This window comes from Solanum stenotomum, chromosome 7 (genome assembly GCF_019186545.1).
Source record: "Solanum stenotomum isolate F172 chromosome 7, ASM1918654v1, whole genome shotgun sequence".
NCBI classification, from domain to species: Eukaryota; Viridiplantae; Streptophyta; class Magnoliopsida; order Solanales; family Solanaceae; genus Solanum; species Solanum stenotomum.
The window spans coordinates 35,585,881-35,602,039 of NC_064288.1; the positions used below are offsets into that span (position 1 = coordinate 35,585,881).

At 35.7% G+C, this 16,159-nt stretch overlaps 2 protein-coding genes across 3 annotated transcripts; one reads left to right on the top strand and one right to left on the bottom strand.

The window, feature by feature from the left end:
- Positions 1-247: 247 nt before the first annotated feature.
- Positions 248-7,235, top strand: LOC125870270 (acyl-coenzyme A thioesterase 2, chloroplastic). The gene is made up of 5 exons (XM_049550664.1): positions 248-789; positions 4,306-4,483; positions 5,321-5,790; positions 6,215-6,343; positions 6,697-7,235. Exons 1-5 carry the CDS (start codon positions 289-291, stop codon positions 6,847-6,849), a joined length of 1,431 nt encoding a protein of 476 aa, XP_049406621.1. The 5' UTR covers positions 248-288; the 3' UTR covers positions 6,850-7,235.
- Positions 7,236-7,606: 371 nt separating this feature from the next.
- On the bottom strand, positions 7,607-12,051 carry LOC125870268 (formin-like protein 1). 2 transcript variants are annotated; one of them, XM_049550663.1, is made up of 5 exons: positions 10,786-12,051; positions 10,386-10,719; positions 10,083-10,282; positions 9,219-9,463; positions 7,607-8,746 (listed from the first exon to the last, which is right to left on the bottom strand). In XM_049550663.1, exons 1-5 carry the CDS (start codon positions 12,029-12,031, stop codon positions 7,937-7,939), a joined length of 2,835 nt encoding a protein of 944 aa, XP_049406620.1. In that variant the 5' UTR covers positions 12,032-12,051; the 3' UTR covers positions 7,607-7,936. The 2 variants fall into 2 exon arrangements, with proteins under 2 accessions (XP_049406620.1, XP_049406619.1); XM_049550662.1 differs by having other exon boundaries at positions 10,386-12,051.
- Between the last annotated feature and the right edge of the window lie 4,108 nt (positions 12,052-16,159).

Consider the following 16,159-nt stretch of genomic DNA (forward strand, 5'->3'; position numbering starts at 1 on the left):
ATATATATATATATATATATATATATATATAATTAAATTGTGTACTAATAATATTAATTTAATATTGCTCAAATACACAAGGTAATGATTTGTATTATTATTATTATTATTATTATAATAAATTAAATATATTATTAAGTGCATTGTACATTTTATTAGTTATTTTTAATTATAAAATATTATATTTTAAATTATTCTCGCAACGCGCGGGTACATATACTAGTTTTAGTAATATAGAAGGGAGAAAGAGAGTGTGGCCCAAAGTTGTTCTTGTTCAACGTAACGTTGATGACTTGCTTTTTGGAATTCCCATCTTCCTACAAAATTCAATCTCAGGTTGTTTTCAAAATCAAAACTCTTCCATATCCATCTTATTTTCAATTTCCCCGCAAACCCTTTTCGAGAATTTACTGTCTTCCCATGGAATCCAACTCTTCTTCTCCAAATACCATTCCAGTTTTCTCCACTTTGGCTTCCCCGTTTGACGAAAATAGTGATTCCAACAGAAAACCCCTTAGTTTATGGCCTGGAATGTATCATTCTCCTGTCACTAATGCTCTTTGGGAAACAAGATCCAAAATTTTTGAAACACTTCTTGATCCCCCAATTGATGCTCCTCCACAGAGTCAATTGCTTACAAAAAACCCCTCAGAGAGCAGGACTTGTATTCTTTATAATTTCTCAACTGATTTTATACTCAGAGAACAGTATAGGGACCCATGGAATGAGGTCAGAATTGGCAAGTTGCTTGAGGATCTCGATGCTCTTGCTGGAACTATTTCTGTCAAGGTACATTCTTTTTCAACATTTCCCAAATTTCATATCTTCTGCATAACACTTGAACTTTTCATGGCTTCAGTATACAAGTCTAACGGTTCTTATCTTCTTCACTTGTTTTTGTGCTTCCATATATTTCAATGCCTGATTCTATTGGCAGAAATATTTATCAATATGAATCTTGTTTATCCGGAAATAAGTACAGTTGAATTTGTCACACGATCAAGGACACGTGGATCGATTTAACTTGTTATTTTGTTGTTAAGCAACTAAATATGTTGTTAAATAAGCTTATTAAGAACAATAATGTGATGAAATAAATGAATAAAACAATAAAGCTTAGATGTTGTTGATTTTAGCTTAGGTTTCCGGATATAGCCTTGTGTTGTTAGTTCCGGAATCAAAGGTGCTTAATGTATGTGTTCTTGACAGTTGAGAGTAAAGATTTAATCAGTAAATGGAAAGTAAGAAAGAGTTGGAGCACAAGAATATCATTGTATTGCTTTTTATTTATAAAAATTAAACCCTTTACAAGTGAATGAAATCAACTATTTTTAGACAACAAAGTAAATACATCAGCCAATAAGAATGCTCCACTCGAGCTCTAAAGTACTGTCATCCGATAGAGATGCTCCACTTGGAGATACCGTGATGCGTGTGTGCTGTAAAACCTTCCCTGATCCACGGAATCTTGTATGACCTAGCTAGTTGATGTGTCTGTCCTTTTATCCTTCTAACACGTTTTCAGGCCATGAGTCTTTTTCCTCTTCTTCAATGACTCCGCGCCACGAGTTCCCTCTTTTTTCTGCATTAGAGCCAACTGGCTGATCCGGCAACAAAATTGAAGCAACTAAACCGGATATGCAATGATCCAGGGGCTTCTCCAACGACTCCCTTAAAAAAGCTATCCCGATGTCTCTAATTCTGATTTCTTCTCCGGATTTAATTTGATGCCAGGTGTTCCCTTGTCCTAAGCACCCACGTGTACATGAGAACTCCCCAATACAACTCCATGAAATGATGCTTACTCAGTCCTATTTTGCACATTGTGTTATGCATGAAGCTGTTGTTGGGTATGAATGCCTGTATTAGATGACATCTCCTCAGTACCATGCTGCTTATGCTTGGGACTTGCCAAAAGGGGATAGTATGTATGTTCAGTAGCAGTACATTTGTATACTTAGTATGAAGTTGCATATGTCATTATTCTTAGGAGTTAAGCATAACACACTAATGTGCCCTTTAACTTGGCCTTGGCCTGACATCTATGCTTTCCAACTTTGGATGTGCACAAGTGGGCACTTAAACTATCATATAGTTGCACAAGTAGATACACACGTCCTACATGACAAATCTTAAGTGCACACCCATAGTTGGAGGACATAGATACTAGCTAATGCCAAGTTAAGTGACACGTTTATGTATTATGCCTTATTCTTAGCACCATCAAAAAGGAGAGTATGCATACTCATTATTGTGGATATATTCTTTATGCCTGGCACCATTGAGAAGGGGATTATGGTAACTGTCTATGCTCTAGAGCTAAAAGAAAACTCTTTTTGAGTAAGAATTTTAAAGTTTAAAACTACAGAACTTTTAGGTCATGTAAGCAATTGATAGTTTATTGTTTTTTCTTGAACCACGTGATTAGAATTCCAGAAATGGGATTGATGTGTATAGTGATGCATATAGTAAAATACAGGGAAGTGGACATTGTTCAAAACACAACAGAAAAGAAAACTGGATCTTAATAGGTGATGTAAGGATTACTAACTATATGTATGATCTAATCCCATCTGCTATTTTCTTCCATATGTTCATCAAAATTCACTTCATTTGAGGAATATATTAGACAAATGTGACACATAAAAATCCACTACAAATCAGTTCTTTTTTTCTTCTTTTCTTTTTGTGGAGAAAGGGGAGTGTTAAATAGACCAGTCAGTGTCTGCACCGTTTGGTAAAAAGCTATTGAAAAATGATAGATTATGGAGTAGATGAGATTTACGTTGAATTAGTTTATTGTCTTTGTTTTATGTAAGAACTTCGTGCAGATGAATTCCTGCAGAGAGATATGATCCTCTTCTCCCTAATATCAACAACAAACAAGATCAGGGGTCCAAATGTAATATCGGGTGAGCAGCCATCACCCAATCTCGCCAACAAATAGGTTACAATTTGATTTGCATTTGCTTGTAAATGTAGTGTATGGTGAAGTAAAATGTAGATTGGATCTGAACTTGTTCACTGGTAAATGGCTAACTCAAGGTCATTCAATGATGCACCAACTTTTTCTGGTAAGATTGAGGTGGTGGAATAGGAGAATGGCTTTTTGGATCAGTAGAGTTCTTATATCAACTGAATGGGATGAAAGATACCCAGACTCAGATCAACAGGACTAATCCTACCAATAACCGTCAGTTATTTTCGAGTTGCTTAGGTAAAGGCCAGAATTGGATGCTTTTTAAAAAAAAATAAAAATATGTATTGGAATGCATACATATTATTGTGGGTCATCTGGGATGAGCTTCAATTCATCATTTATATTTTTGATACCCAAGAGAAGGGGGGCATCTGATATTGAAGACCCGTAAGTCTGGTACTGAGCATGTACAAGACCATGGCTAAGGTACTATCAATAAGGTAGAGGATAATAACGGATAACTATCTCTTACTTAGAGAGTGCCTTTGTGAGTGGAAGACAGATCTTGGATAAGTTTTATTGCCAATGATACTGCGGACTTGAGGCTGAGAAGGGGAAGATTGTGGTTTATGATTATACTGACAAAGAAGATATAGAAAGGAGCATCATGAAAAAAGGTTTGGTGAAATCGTACTATAGTTGCTTATGCAATGGGAGTGCTAGAAGATCATATGACCTTGAAATGGAAAAAAAAAAAGTTACTGAAGAAAGTGACTTTCTTTACATGGGGTGCCATTTGTGTTTTAACCCTAATGGTGGATAACTTAAAAAGGAGGGATTGCATAGTAATACTAATAATTGGTAATGCATGAGCAAGAGGAGTGTTGAGGATGTGGATCACCTAGGGTTATATTGCAATTTTGCGGTGGAGTTATGGGCACTAATCTATTTCTATTAATGCTGTTGCTGAAGAGATGGAAAAGATTTTAGCATGTTGGAGGATGAGAAAGGTCGAACAAGAAAGAAGTGTGGAATTTCTCTTTTTTAATTTTTTGGTGATGTAGAGAGAAATAGTAGAATTTTCAGGGTATGGAAAACTACGTTGGGGGTTAAAAGTTTCTCTTTTTCGTTTATATTTGGTGCAAAAGATCTTCATTTTATAGATAGTTGGATGGATCTTCTGGAGCTTTAATTAATGTGTTCCTTACTTCTAAACACTGCCTTGGTTTAATTTTAAGTAGCAACTTTTTTTAAGGAACAATATGGAGGTGCACTGTACGATTTTTGGAACTTTTTCTTTAGAAATTGACATTCTTGAGTGCTAGCTTATGTACTTCAACATATTATTGGAATTTGTCTGCTAAACTTGCTGTTGGTTGAATCAGCATTGCTCGGACGTTGATAGCATGACTAGACCACTCTATTTGGTAACTGCTTCTGTTGATAAAATGGTGCTGAAGAAGCCGATCAGCGTTGACACTGATCTGAAAATGGTTGGTGCAGTCATTTGGGTTGGTTTTTCTTCAATTGAAATTCAACTTGACGTTATACAGCCAGCAAATGGTATTTTCTCAAACTGAATTCATGCATTAGCATGCAACAATTTTCAAGGTCATTAGCTGCCTTTCTCAAATGTATCAAACTAATATCTTTTAGTTAATCACTTCCATACTTATTAAAAGAAGGATCTTTTAGTTCACAACAAAGACTATTACTCACAGAGACCAGAAAGTATTTTACATAGCTTACCATCTTCATCTGTACCTAGTATATGAATTGGTTTAGTTAAAAAACAATGACAATCTTAGCCTAAACCTGGTTTTGAGACCTAGTCTCGTTTTTTCATATTTTAAGCCCACATCAGCTTGTTAAATTTCAAAACGTTCCGTCTTTGACTTGTACCCTTAGACATGGCAATTAATAGTTGAAGTATGCCAGCATTGCTGTCATCCTCCAAATAATTACCTGATGCACCATTCATGAATGTAGATCTTCTCTCCTTGTAGGAATAATACTGCTTTTGTCCATCCCAGTCATATAATACATGCTTTTGTACTGTTATGAAACTAGAGAATATTCTTTTCTTCTGTGCCTGCTATTCACACATTTCTCTCAATTTCTCACTTGTGGTATTTTTTATACCGTCAACACCAGTGAGATTGTTAGTAAAGCTAAGAAAGGAGCCTATGTTTAACAGCTTACTCATCATTAAGTACGTGGTGAATAACCCCGCATGCTGCTAGCTTCTCTTTCATTCTGTCTCACCATATCTTTTATTTCCTTGATAACTAAATCCCACAAAGTAACTTTACATTTATGCATTCACCTTCGTCAATTTTACTCATTGAATTTCTTTTTGACATCTGCGAATCCAGTTTAACGTGGATGATTTTCTTGCAGGGAGCAGTGATCCCTCAGAATCAGTCGCTCTGACTGCAAACTTCATTTTTGTTGCTCGTGATTACAAGACAGGGAAAGCTGCTCCAGTGAATCGATTATGTCCCGAGACAGAAGCAGAAAAACTGCTCTATGAAGCAGCTGTAGCTAGAAATAACCTTAGGAAAAGAAAGAGGGGGGGAGACAGAAAGGAGATTGAAAATGGGGGAGTTAACAGACTTGAAGAACTATTAGCTGAAGGTAGAATATTCTGTGACATGCCAGCCTTGGCAGATCGGGACACCATTCTTCTCAAAGATACCCGCCTTGAGAATTCTTTGATTTGCCAGCCGCAGCAAAGAAATATTCATGGTCGGATCTTTGGGGGATTCCTGATGCTCAGAGCATTTGAACTTGCATTTTCGACAGCTTATGCTTTTGCCGGTCTGATGCCATCCTTCCTGGAGGTTGATCATGTTAATTTCCTTAGACCTGTGAGTGCACTATCTTGAACCTCTCCTCTTCAGTTATCACTGTTAACTTGATTCATAGTGGAACTGTTTAAATATATTTTAACCAATGGGTATGGTTGGTCTCGCACCAACACCAGAATACCCTTCCTACAACACCAGCATACCTAATAGTTGTTACCCACGACCAAAACTAGTACATGGACGGTTGTTCTTTCCTCCAGCATTAGACTACCTGTTAGCTAAACAATTCAAAATGCAAGAATTGCTCTTGGTTCCTCCAGCACTACATACTTCTGTATGTGAACATGTAAAAGATGAAATACTGCTAAAAGGAAATGCTCGCTCAGTCAGTAGTATGCTTAACGAACAAAAGAGAGGATGGTATCATTTTAACATTTTCTTTTCCTAGTTTATTCCAGTGGTGCAATTTTTTTTACTGTTGCAGGTTGATGTTGGAGACTTTTTGCGTTTCAAATCATGTGTACTTTACACTGAACATGAGAATACTGATCAGCCTCTGATCAATGTAGAAGTTGTTGCTCATGTTACTAGGCCAGAGCAGAGGTCTAGTGAGGTATATTAAACTTCTATGAAACAAACTACTCCCTCTTTTCCATTATATATGACTCTTTTTTTCTTTTTTGGTTTGTTCCCTGAAGTAAGACACCTTTCTAATTCTTCAACTTCAATTTTTCCATTTTACCCTTAATAGTATGCTCTTATATCCACAGAAATGTCATGTCTAAGGGTAATTTTGGTATGTGTTGGAAGTCTTTTGTTCCTTTTCAAAGGCCATGTTTGATCAAACAACACTTTATAAACAAAACCAAGGGAGTAGTTAATGTTGTAGCAGAAGTAGTAGGTGGTTGCTAATGTAGCTATCTACAAAATCCCGGAATTGCTCTTATTCTCTAAACTCAAATGCAGGTATCTAATAGGTTCTACTTCACATTTACTGTCCGTCCAGAGGCTAAGGCCACAAATATTCAATTCAGAATCCGTAAAGTTGTCCCAGCTACCGAAGAAGAAGCTCGTAGGGTTCTGGAACGCATGGATGCTGATCATCTGCAGTCAATTTAGTATACCAACAAATGAGCATCTCGTTGAAAAAAACTAGATGTCAATTGGGTTTTAACCTGTATGTAGGAAGTCCATGGAAATTTATTTGACTATGAGACCAAAGACCTGATTTATCTACTAGATTAGTTGTACAATGATTCACAGTTGAAAAGAGGCTTTATGCTCAAGTTCCATTGCAGTATATCCAGCTTAGGCTGGTATTGCCAAATTATAGTCATTTCTGGACCTGTTTTTGAGTGATTCGTGTTGGAACTCAGTATTGATACTGTTTTATGGTTTGTCCAAACTAATAATAGTAACTCTTTGAAAAATTGTTTCTTCAAATGGAATGAGGAATTGACTACTGAATTTATGGGTTTGCAATGCTAAAAGTTGCGTTTCTAGAATTGAAAAACTATAGACCAACTCAATAAGTAGATAACATGTGTATTTGAATGTGCACTGCTATCACTAAATCATATTTACTTGTAATATATGAATTATTATAATTTGATGTAAACACGCAAGTTGGAACTAGTGCTCTTTACAGAAACATAAATGCGGAGCATTTGGCTTTTCTCTCCCTAAAATGCGTTGCGAGCTTCCATTATGATTTCCTTTTTATCATTTCTCATAATTAAAATTAGTTAAAAGTTCTTTTTCGAACCAACGGTCAAATAAAGTTGGAGACACAGCTGGTTCACAATGTTCATTTTTGAATGGAGGTACATATCCTATGTTTCTCTTTACATTACAAATATGAAATAACACTCAACAATTAATTATTGCACCCTTTTTTCTTGATTTGAGGCCTCTCATCTTTGAGATATATAAAACACAAAATGTTTCCGGCAAAATATTTGCCTTTGTTATTTCCTAAAGGGATGTCCCTATCTATCTATCTATCTATCTATCTATCTATGGGAATGGATAACTTTCCACATCTTATACAAAGAACTATATAAATACAAGATTATAAAAAAAGATTACATGTACCTCAAAAGGCAGGCCAAGTCTCAGACAAACTCCTAGATGGCCTTTATAGTACATTACATTAGTTTTGGCCAAAAACAAAAACTAGGGTTCTGCCTGCTATAAGCTAATGTTGCTAATGAGCGGATGAACTATCCTCGTCCGATGAACTATGCTGCCATTTTGCTGCTAACCCGCTAATGGCAGGCTGTAGATTTGGATTTACTGGAACTGGAAACTTGTGGGCAGAACTGACTATTGTACGTTCATTTATCATTCCAACTTCTTTGCAAACGCGATCAAGAACCATTAGGAAGTCTCTTACCACCATAAAGATCCTAAAAGGGTGAGCCTCTTCTCTCGCTGAATTTCCATGGAAGTATTCAGTTATTTCTTTCACCAAGGACATGGCAACACTTTCTAGAGCTTGGAGCCTTATGATCTCCTCTACTGCCATTTTCATAAACCTTCTCATAGACTCTGAAAATCTTTCCATGCTGCTTTCCTTCAAGCCAACTGCTTCAATTGATCGGACAACTTCAGCAATGTTTCCAATCCCTTTAGAAAGCTTTAAGACCTCACTATGAAGCACTTCTGAATCCATAGCAGCAGCTTTCTTAACATTTACAACCTCTGAACTAAGGTTTGAAACAACTTGGAGGCCAAGCTTCCGGCACTTGACGTCATCATTCATGGCCGACTGTTGATCTTGATCTCCACCAGAAAGACGAGCACCTTCACTTCTTATGATCTCCTGTACCACAAAATGCAAGAGGGTTGTTTTCCCATCAGCTCCCTTCACATCTACTAGCTTTAGGAGGGTATCTAGTTTGAACGCATGTGCATCACCCCGATTTGTCCCAACATTCATGCGGTTACCAGTCTTCAGCACTGCTTCCAGAAGCTTTAAGAACATTCTATTACTTCTCAACTCTTCACAAGCAGCCTGTCAAGTAGCAAAGCTTTATAAGGTTCAAATATATTAAGAAGACTTTTCTTCTATTGGTTTATGTGACATAATAAGAAACAGAGTATGAATACTTGAACTGGTCCAGTTAGCATGCAGTTCCACAGTTCAAGAGAGAAACACATGCCAACTTCAGCACAAGAGTATCAAGTTCAGACAGTTCAAGATGAAAAAAATGATTATTTTCCAGTCTAACAATTAGATGTCCTATAATACTGATGCTACAGCACTTCCTTCCAAAATCAGATAAGGCTATTTTTGAGTTTCATTTGTCATAGGTACCAGCTATGTGAGTCCGAGCAACATAGGGTACCAGCATATTTACTTATTCACCATGTCAAACAGAAAACCCTTGCACAAACCTTCCTTCTATCAAATCAAAATCAGAACTGTTTAGTTATTAGAGAATTCAATATACAGCGAGAAGTTGAAGATGACCTGAAATAATTACCTCCAGAGTTTCAAATGACTTTTTGAGGTAGTCAACCTCAGAATCAAAATTTGATATGTACAGCATAGCATCTACCCTTTTGAATGCAAAAGGTATATCAAGCACTGCTTTGAGAAACTTCTCGGCTGACCCAAGCTTAAACGGAGTATCATCTTTATATTCTTTCAGTTTGCGTTCTTCTTCTTTGGATGGAGCCATCTTCAATAAACTCTCAAGGAGCTCAGTCCCAAGGGCATCAGCATTTCCTGAAAAAAGAATGTACTTAATTTCTACAAGCGGAGACATCATAAATTCTCGATAGACTTGCACACTAAAAAGAAAAATAGAGAAAGGATCATCCTATTGAAGATAAAAAGCAGCAAACAGCAGAAAACCCAAAAGGTAAAGCTGTCGACATGGTTTGGGAACGATGTACACCAATAAGCAACCACAAACCAAATAAGATGATGCTCTAGCCTAATTATTAATACCCTGATATCCATGAGCAAAAGCCACATAACCCTATGAACACCTCTAAACTAGTCAGCTATCAGTTACCTTCTAAAACAATGTGAATGTCTACACTGTATTCATTCATACTAGTAAAGATTAATGCATATGATGAACAACGTATGGTGTTTGAGAATTTTATCTGGAAAACCCCTAACCTCTGTTGGTTAATTTACGTTTCAAGATCAAGGCATATCAATTCTTCTATAACAACGGCACATGTGAACTGAATGACAATTCAGTATTATGTAACCCTGCAGAAGATCTTTTATGTAGAACTAGAGCAATTAGGCAACAATAATCTGGCATTACTATCATCCCAGTCATATTTCAGTTTAAATTTTCAAGTCTGAGAATAACAGAGTAGCAGAATACCTTCTAAAAGGGCTTCACATACTTCCTCAACAGTTACATTTAGTGCTCTTAGCAAAATTGCAATATTCTGTGACTTCTTTGGATCAAGTACCCTATTCTCTTGGCTCTGCGAGGGAAGAACAGGGCGTCTAGTCATTTCTTTTCGATTTAGAGTTGGAGTCTTCACAATAAACAAGCTTTCTATCATCTCTTCATCCAATCTGCAAACAAATCAGTTCAGCTTTAATTGCCCGACCAAAAAGAGAAGAATTTAATATATGTAACAAGTGTAACAAGTGTAACAAAGTGTTTAGATTATCCTACTTAAACGAACTTGATTTCAGTTGATCCCACACCATTTCCCGATCAGAACTAGCTCTTACTTTATCCCAATGCAAAGTCTTCAACTTTGGTTTTGGAGTTTCATCGTTGTTCCCACCAGTATCACTTGATAAGCCTTCTATACTCTGCTCAATCTTCTCAATGGGTTGCTTATTACAAGGCAACTCCATTGGGGAAATCAGCACTGGACTCTCAAGTTCTATGGGTCTTAAAGGAGTTACAAGAACTGGATGCTTGGATGGTGGCTTTGAAATTGGTGGTGTTGGAGTTTTTGGACTATCCCAATTTTTAACTGGTGGTGGCGGTGGTGGTGGTGGTGGAGGAGGCTGTACACAAGCCGGAATACTAATCAAAAGAGGTGGCGGTGGTGGTGGTGGTGGAGGAGGCTGTACACAAGCCGGAATACTAATCAAAAGAGGCGGCGGTGGTGGTGGAGGAACTGAAACTGATTCATTCTGCTGTATGTGATTGCTGATTCTCATTGGAGATTCAACATTCTGATCCCAAACATCGGAAATTCTGGGTGATGAGTCAATACTCCTGCTTGAATATCTCTCCGGAGATGATGAACTGGGCGGAGATGGTGAATCAGATTCCCCGTTAATGACCAATATAGGTACAAAATCTGCTAGCGGCGGAGACGAATGAGAATGATACTGAGGTAGCGGAGCAGTACGAACAGCAAGTAGTTCCGGTGACTTGGGCTGTGAATTTTTTGGACTCAAACTCACCGGTGGAGAAATGCTCAACGATACAGACCTAACTGGTGAGCCCGAATCGGAACTGGAAGAGGAGTATGAAGACGATGAGGTCGACCCAGCAAAATTCTTGACCTCAACGGCGGCAAAATCCCTACGCGATGCGGATCCAGTTCCGATCGAACTTCCTCTGCCATCTAAAGATTCTCTTGGAGAGTAAAACTCCTCATCATCTTCAGTTGTACGGGAGATAACATCTGCATTCCTACGCAAACTGTGTCCATGTAATGGCGGCAATGGGTGGATCTCCGGTGAGTCCATTTTTCTTGAAGGTGCAGCAGTAGCACGACGATTGTGTGTATCAATGGAAGTATGTGCACTAACCATAGTACCCAAGTATAGAAATTCAGAACTGGTCTGAGATGGTCTTTGTAATTTAGGAATATTAGTTGGGTTAGGATTATTGAATCTAGTGCTGCTATTAGATCTGTGTGTTTTGTTATCATTAGAATCTTGATTTCTTCTTCTATGGCAGAAGATAGCAATGGAGATAAGAAGAATAGCAGCAAGAACAGAGGCGGTGGCAGTAGCAATGAGTTTAGATGAAATGGTTTTGGATTTGGATGAATGAGGAAGGATAAGGGAAGAAATATTAGCAGGAAAAGAAGCAAAAGCAGAAGGGGAAGGTGGAGGTGGAGGAGTAGAAGGGAAAGAGGGGAAAAAGGGAGTGTTGTTATTAGGAGTAGAAGAAGAAGAATCAAAAGGGTATTTGGGAGTAGTAGAGGTACTGGGTACTGACGGAGGTGAAGAAGAAGGTGGATGTGAATCTTGTGGGAAAAATGGCTGATGAAGAACACGACGGTTGTTGGCGGAGACGGAGACGGAGACGGAGAAGAGGAGGAGGAAGAAGAAATAGAAAGAAGGAAGCATGGTGGTGTGGTGGTAGAGAAGGAGATCTAGTAGATAGATAGAGAGAGGAGGAGAAGTAAATAAATGTAGCTAAGCTACACACAGAGAGAGATGTAGAAATGCATCAGCAACAGATGTGCATGGATTTCGAGTACCAGTAATTGAGAGTGTGAAAAGGTAGAAATAAGTGAGTAGACAAGTACCTGGAGTATCCACCCTATATTCTACTACTCATTTTCTCAATCAATAAAGGTGGACAACTCTACGAAGTACTATTTTACTAGTCAACTATTTCTCTTATTCTTTATACTTTTACCTATTTAGTACTCTACTACTTTCTCCGTCACAATTTATGTAATTTATTTTTTTTTAATTTGATTTATTTTTCTTTTTAATTAATTTTAAAAAAAGTGAATTTTTATATTAAATAACAATTTAATTATAAAATATATATTTTACTCTTAATGAAATAATTTATAGTCACACAAATTTCTATCATTTATTTTGCACCACAAATTTTAAAAATCCTCATTTCTTTCTTAAACTATGTGTCATGTAAAACTAACTCACATAAAATGGAACGAAAGAAGTATCATTTTACTCTCTAAATAGTAAATATATAAAGTATAAATATAGAGATTCTTTATATTTAGAGATAATTAACTTTAATCCAATTCTTTATTTAAAATGATATAAAAGAAAATCTTCTTTTTTCAATATAATATTATTTAATTTTTATTTTTATTTTTATTTTCTTGTTGTAACCTTCATGTGATGAAAAGTTTTATTCTTTTCAAAATCTTTATATAATTTAAAATTATATTTTATCCTAGATTTCTAAATAACATAAATTGCAAAGCATATATCATATATTTTACATATTAATAAACAATTCAAATAAAAATGAAATCATTAATCAATATAATTACATAAGTATTATATCATCATAAAAAATTATTTTAAATTTTACATAAATATTCAATTTTCAAGATTATTATGTTGCTCCTATAAATGTTCTATTAATATATTACGGAATTCAAAATGAGCATTTTTGTTCTTAATTTTTTTTATGTCAAGCAAAAAGTTGTTCAAATTAGAGATTTTCATCTACCACTATTTCTATTGTTGCACTTGGAGCTTTCGAAGTATCTTCAATAGGTGCATTCAAATCAAGCTCATCCTCATTTATCATGGTGTGCAATATAATACATGTAGTAAATGTATCATGTAACATTTGCTTTTCCAAAAAACATGACAGTCATGTGATAATTGCAAAATGCGATTGCAAAACTCCGACTGCATGTTCAATATCTTTTCGACATAATTTTTGTTTCATGGAGAAATATCTCAAATGTTTTTTTATGGAACCTCATTAATTAAAATTATAAATTAATATGACAATAAAATTAATATAATAAATATATTACATTAGAAAATAATTATGAATTAAATATTTAATTAATGATATTATATGCTTTATTATATGTTAACTATAAATATTTTATAATATAAATAATATTAAAATAATCAAAAAGTAAAATAAAGAGGATGAATAATAGTTCTTCAAATTTATTATCATTACAAAATACAATTATGAGTTGGCATATGTGAATTTCAATTTATTCATCCATCTAGTTTCAATAGGGATGATAATTGTGCGGAGCAAGGAAGATTTTAGTTTATGTGGGACGGGACTAATTTTTGAGTATCCAAATGAAAGATCGGTTGAAATAAGTTTTTTTTAAAACAATTAATGCGGAACTAGGTGGGTTGAGTTTAAATATATTCAACTTTATTCTCTTGCTATCATTTTCTGTATATTGATTTTTTGTAATTTACTTTAATAATTGCAATTAATTTCCAAACTAATTCCCTTGACTTTTTTACATCAAAGCAATACATGGGGTGATTTCTGTAATCTACTTTAGTAATTGAACTTAATTTCCAAACTAATTCCTTTGACATTTTACATCAAAACAATACGTAAAGTAATTTTTGTAATTTACTTTAACAATGTTTCAAAATATTGTAATTGTCACGATCCAAAGTACATCTTAGACGTGATATGACGTATAAGACCTTGTAAGACCCTACACAAGCTACTTGACATACATATACACACAGTAATAGACAAAAAGTAAAATATTGTATATCAAATAGAAGAGTTTGACATTTGAAAAGCGAAAGTCTAACATAGTCTTGACAAACCATATATCACATCAAAAAGAGTGGTCGAGACGTATACATTCAAACATAAGGGACATAAGAAAGCAATAAAGATGACGTCGTCCTCAGAGTATGAGGACTCACCATGTCTTCGATCTCTAAGATGATCAACTAGCCTCGAGCAGAGGGTGGAGAGTCGTCAAGCCCTACATTAGTGAAACAATGTAGGCACCAATATGCTTTAGTACATGAAATGTACTAAGTATGAGGGATGTGCATGAAAATATAAAACATGATCATAAGAGGATATAATCAAAAACATGATGTGCATGGCCAAGCGAAACATAGTAAAATCTTTAAAGAAGAATCATAATCATGAACATGGTCAATGCATCTAAGAATCATGAGGAAAACTTCTTAAAACATTTGAAGTTAAGTTTATTCATTTTATTGGATATTTACTATTACCGACATAGACCACGTGCGCTATAACGTGGAATTCGGTGTCTTGCTCCCCACCGAAAAAGAGATGTCCTTACTTGTCAAGGCAAGAACCTTAACTTCTAGCTTAGGTGGATCCACTTGCTCTGTCACTTAAGACAACCTATGGGGACACGTAGTTAGGGACAATAGATTGCTACTAGAGATCTAGCATCTACTAAGGGAGAGCCTCCATTTCAATATTCTTTCGATGTTAAGTAAAAATCCCAACGGAAGTAGTCATAAACACAAGCATATCATCATCCATGGAAAAGCACAATTAAGTTACTAATTCAAGCTAAAAAAAAAGTCATAAAATAGCTCCTTTAATCTTGATCATGTATGAGTGAGAAAACCTTTCACTAAACCATGATCCCTTAATGTGAAAAAGTCTTTCACTTTTGAATTGATGTCGATCTTAAATCAACCTAGATCATAAGACATTCATTTTCCTAAATCATGCATAAGTTCATGAAAACATCATTGATTGATTCATACTCTTTCTTCAAATTCATGCAAATTAGGGTTCATAGTCAAAATTCATGATCAATGCATGAGTTCATATGGAATTGATTAGAGAACATGTGATAGAATCTAAATGATCAAAATCAAACATTGAATCCATACAAATAGAACTCATGAGGAATTAAATTGAAACCTAACCAATTTAAGAAAAACTGAATTGGAGAATCTTTGGGACTCAATGGGTGAATGGAACCCATCGATTAAATCCCTACATACCTTGATCTTGAAACCTTAAGAAATTGATGAAGGATGGAGACTTGAACTTAAAGAACCCTAGTTTCTTCTTTCTTGATCTAGAGAGAGGATTTTGGAGAAAGCCTTAGAGAGGGTTTGAGAATTTTATCACATGAGAGAGTTAGGCAGCTTTCAAAGGGTAAAGGGTAGTTATAGGGTTTAGAATAAGGGGTAAAATGATGTAGTATAGGCATTAAATGCATAGGAAAAGATACAAATACCCCTAACTTAAAACTATCGGAGGGGTCTTATGGATTGATCTACGGTCCGTATAAATTTCTACAGACCGTACTGGTCATCCTTCGAACTGGATATTGGGGGCCCAAATTTTTGAATCATTTCCACGAGACAACTTTATGGCCCGTCGAAGGTTTCACGGACCGTAAATCCAACCGTAGAGCCTATGAACCAAAATCCTTCCAAGTCTAAAATCAACTTTCACGAGATAGGTCTACGACCCGTCAAAACTTACACGACTCGCACAACACTTCGTAGACCCAAAAGTTAAACAAATTTTTAATTATGTTTGGGTACTCCTTCTACGACCACTTTTCTTGGGCAGTAGAACTTTCTACAGACCTTCCTGATGATCCGTAGGAAAAGTCAGAAACCCAAATCATGAAATCCTCAAGACCATTTCTACGGCTCCCTACTACAGACCATAAAACCTTTTATAGTCCGTAAACAATACCCATAGATTTGGATCAGTGGTAAAAATGCAACTTTTCTTTTTCCAGGTGTTAC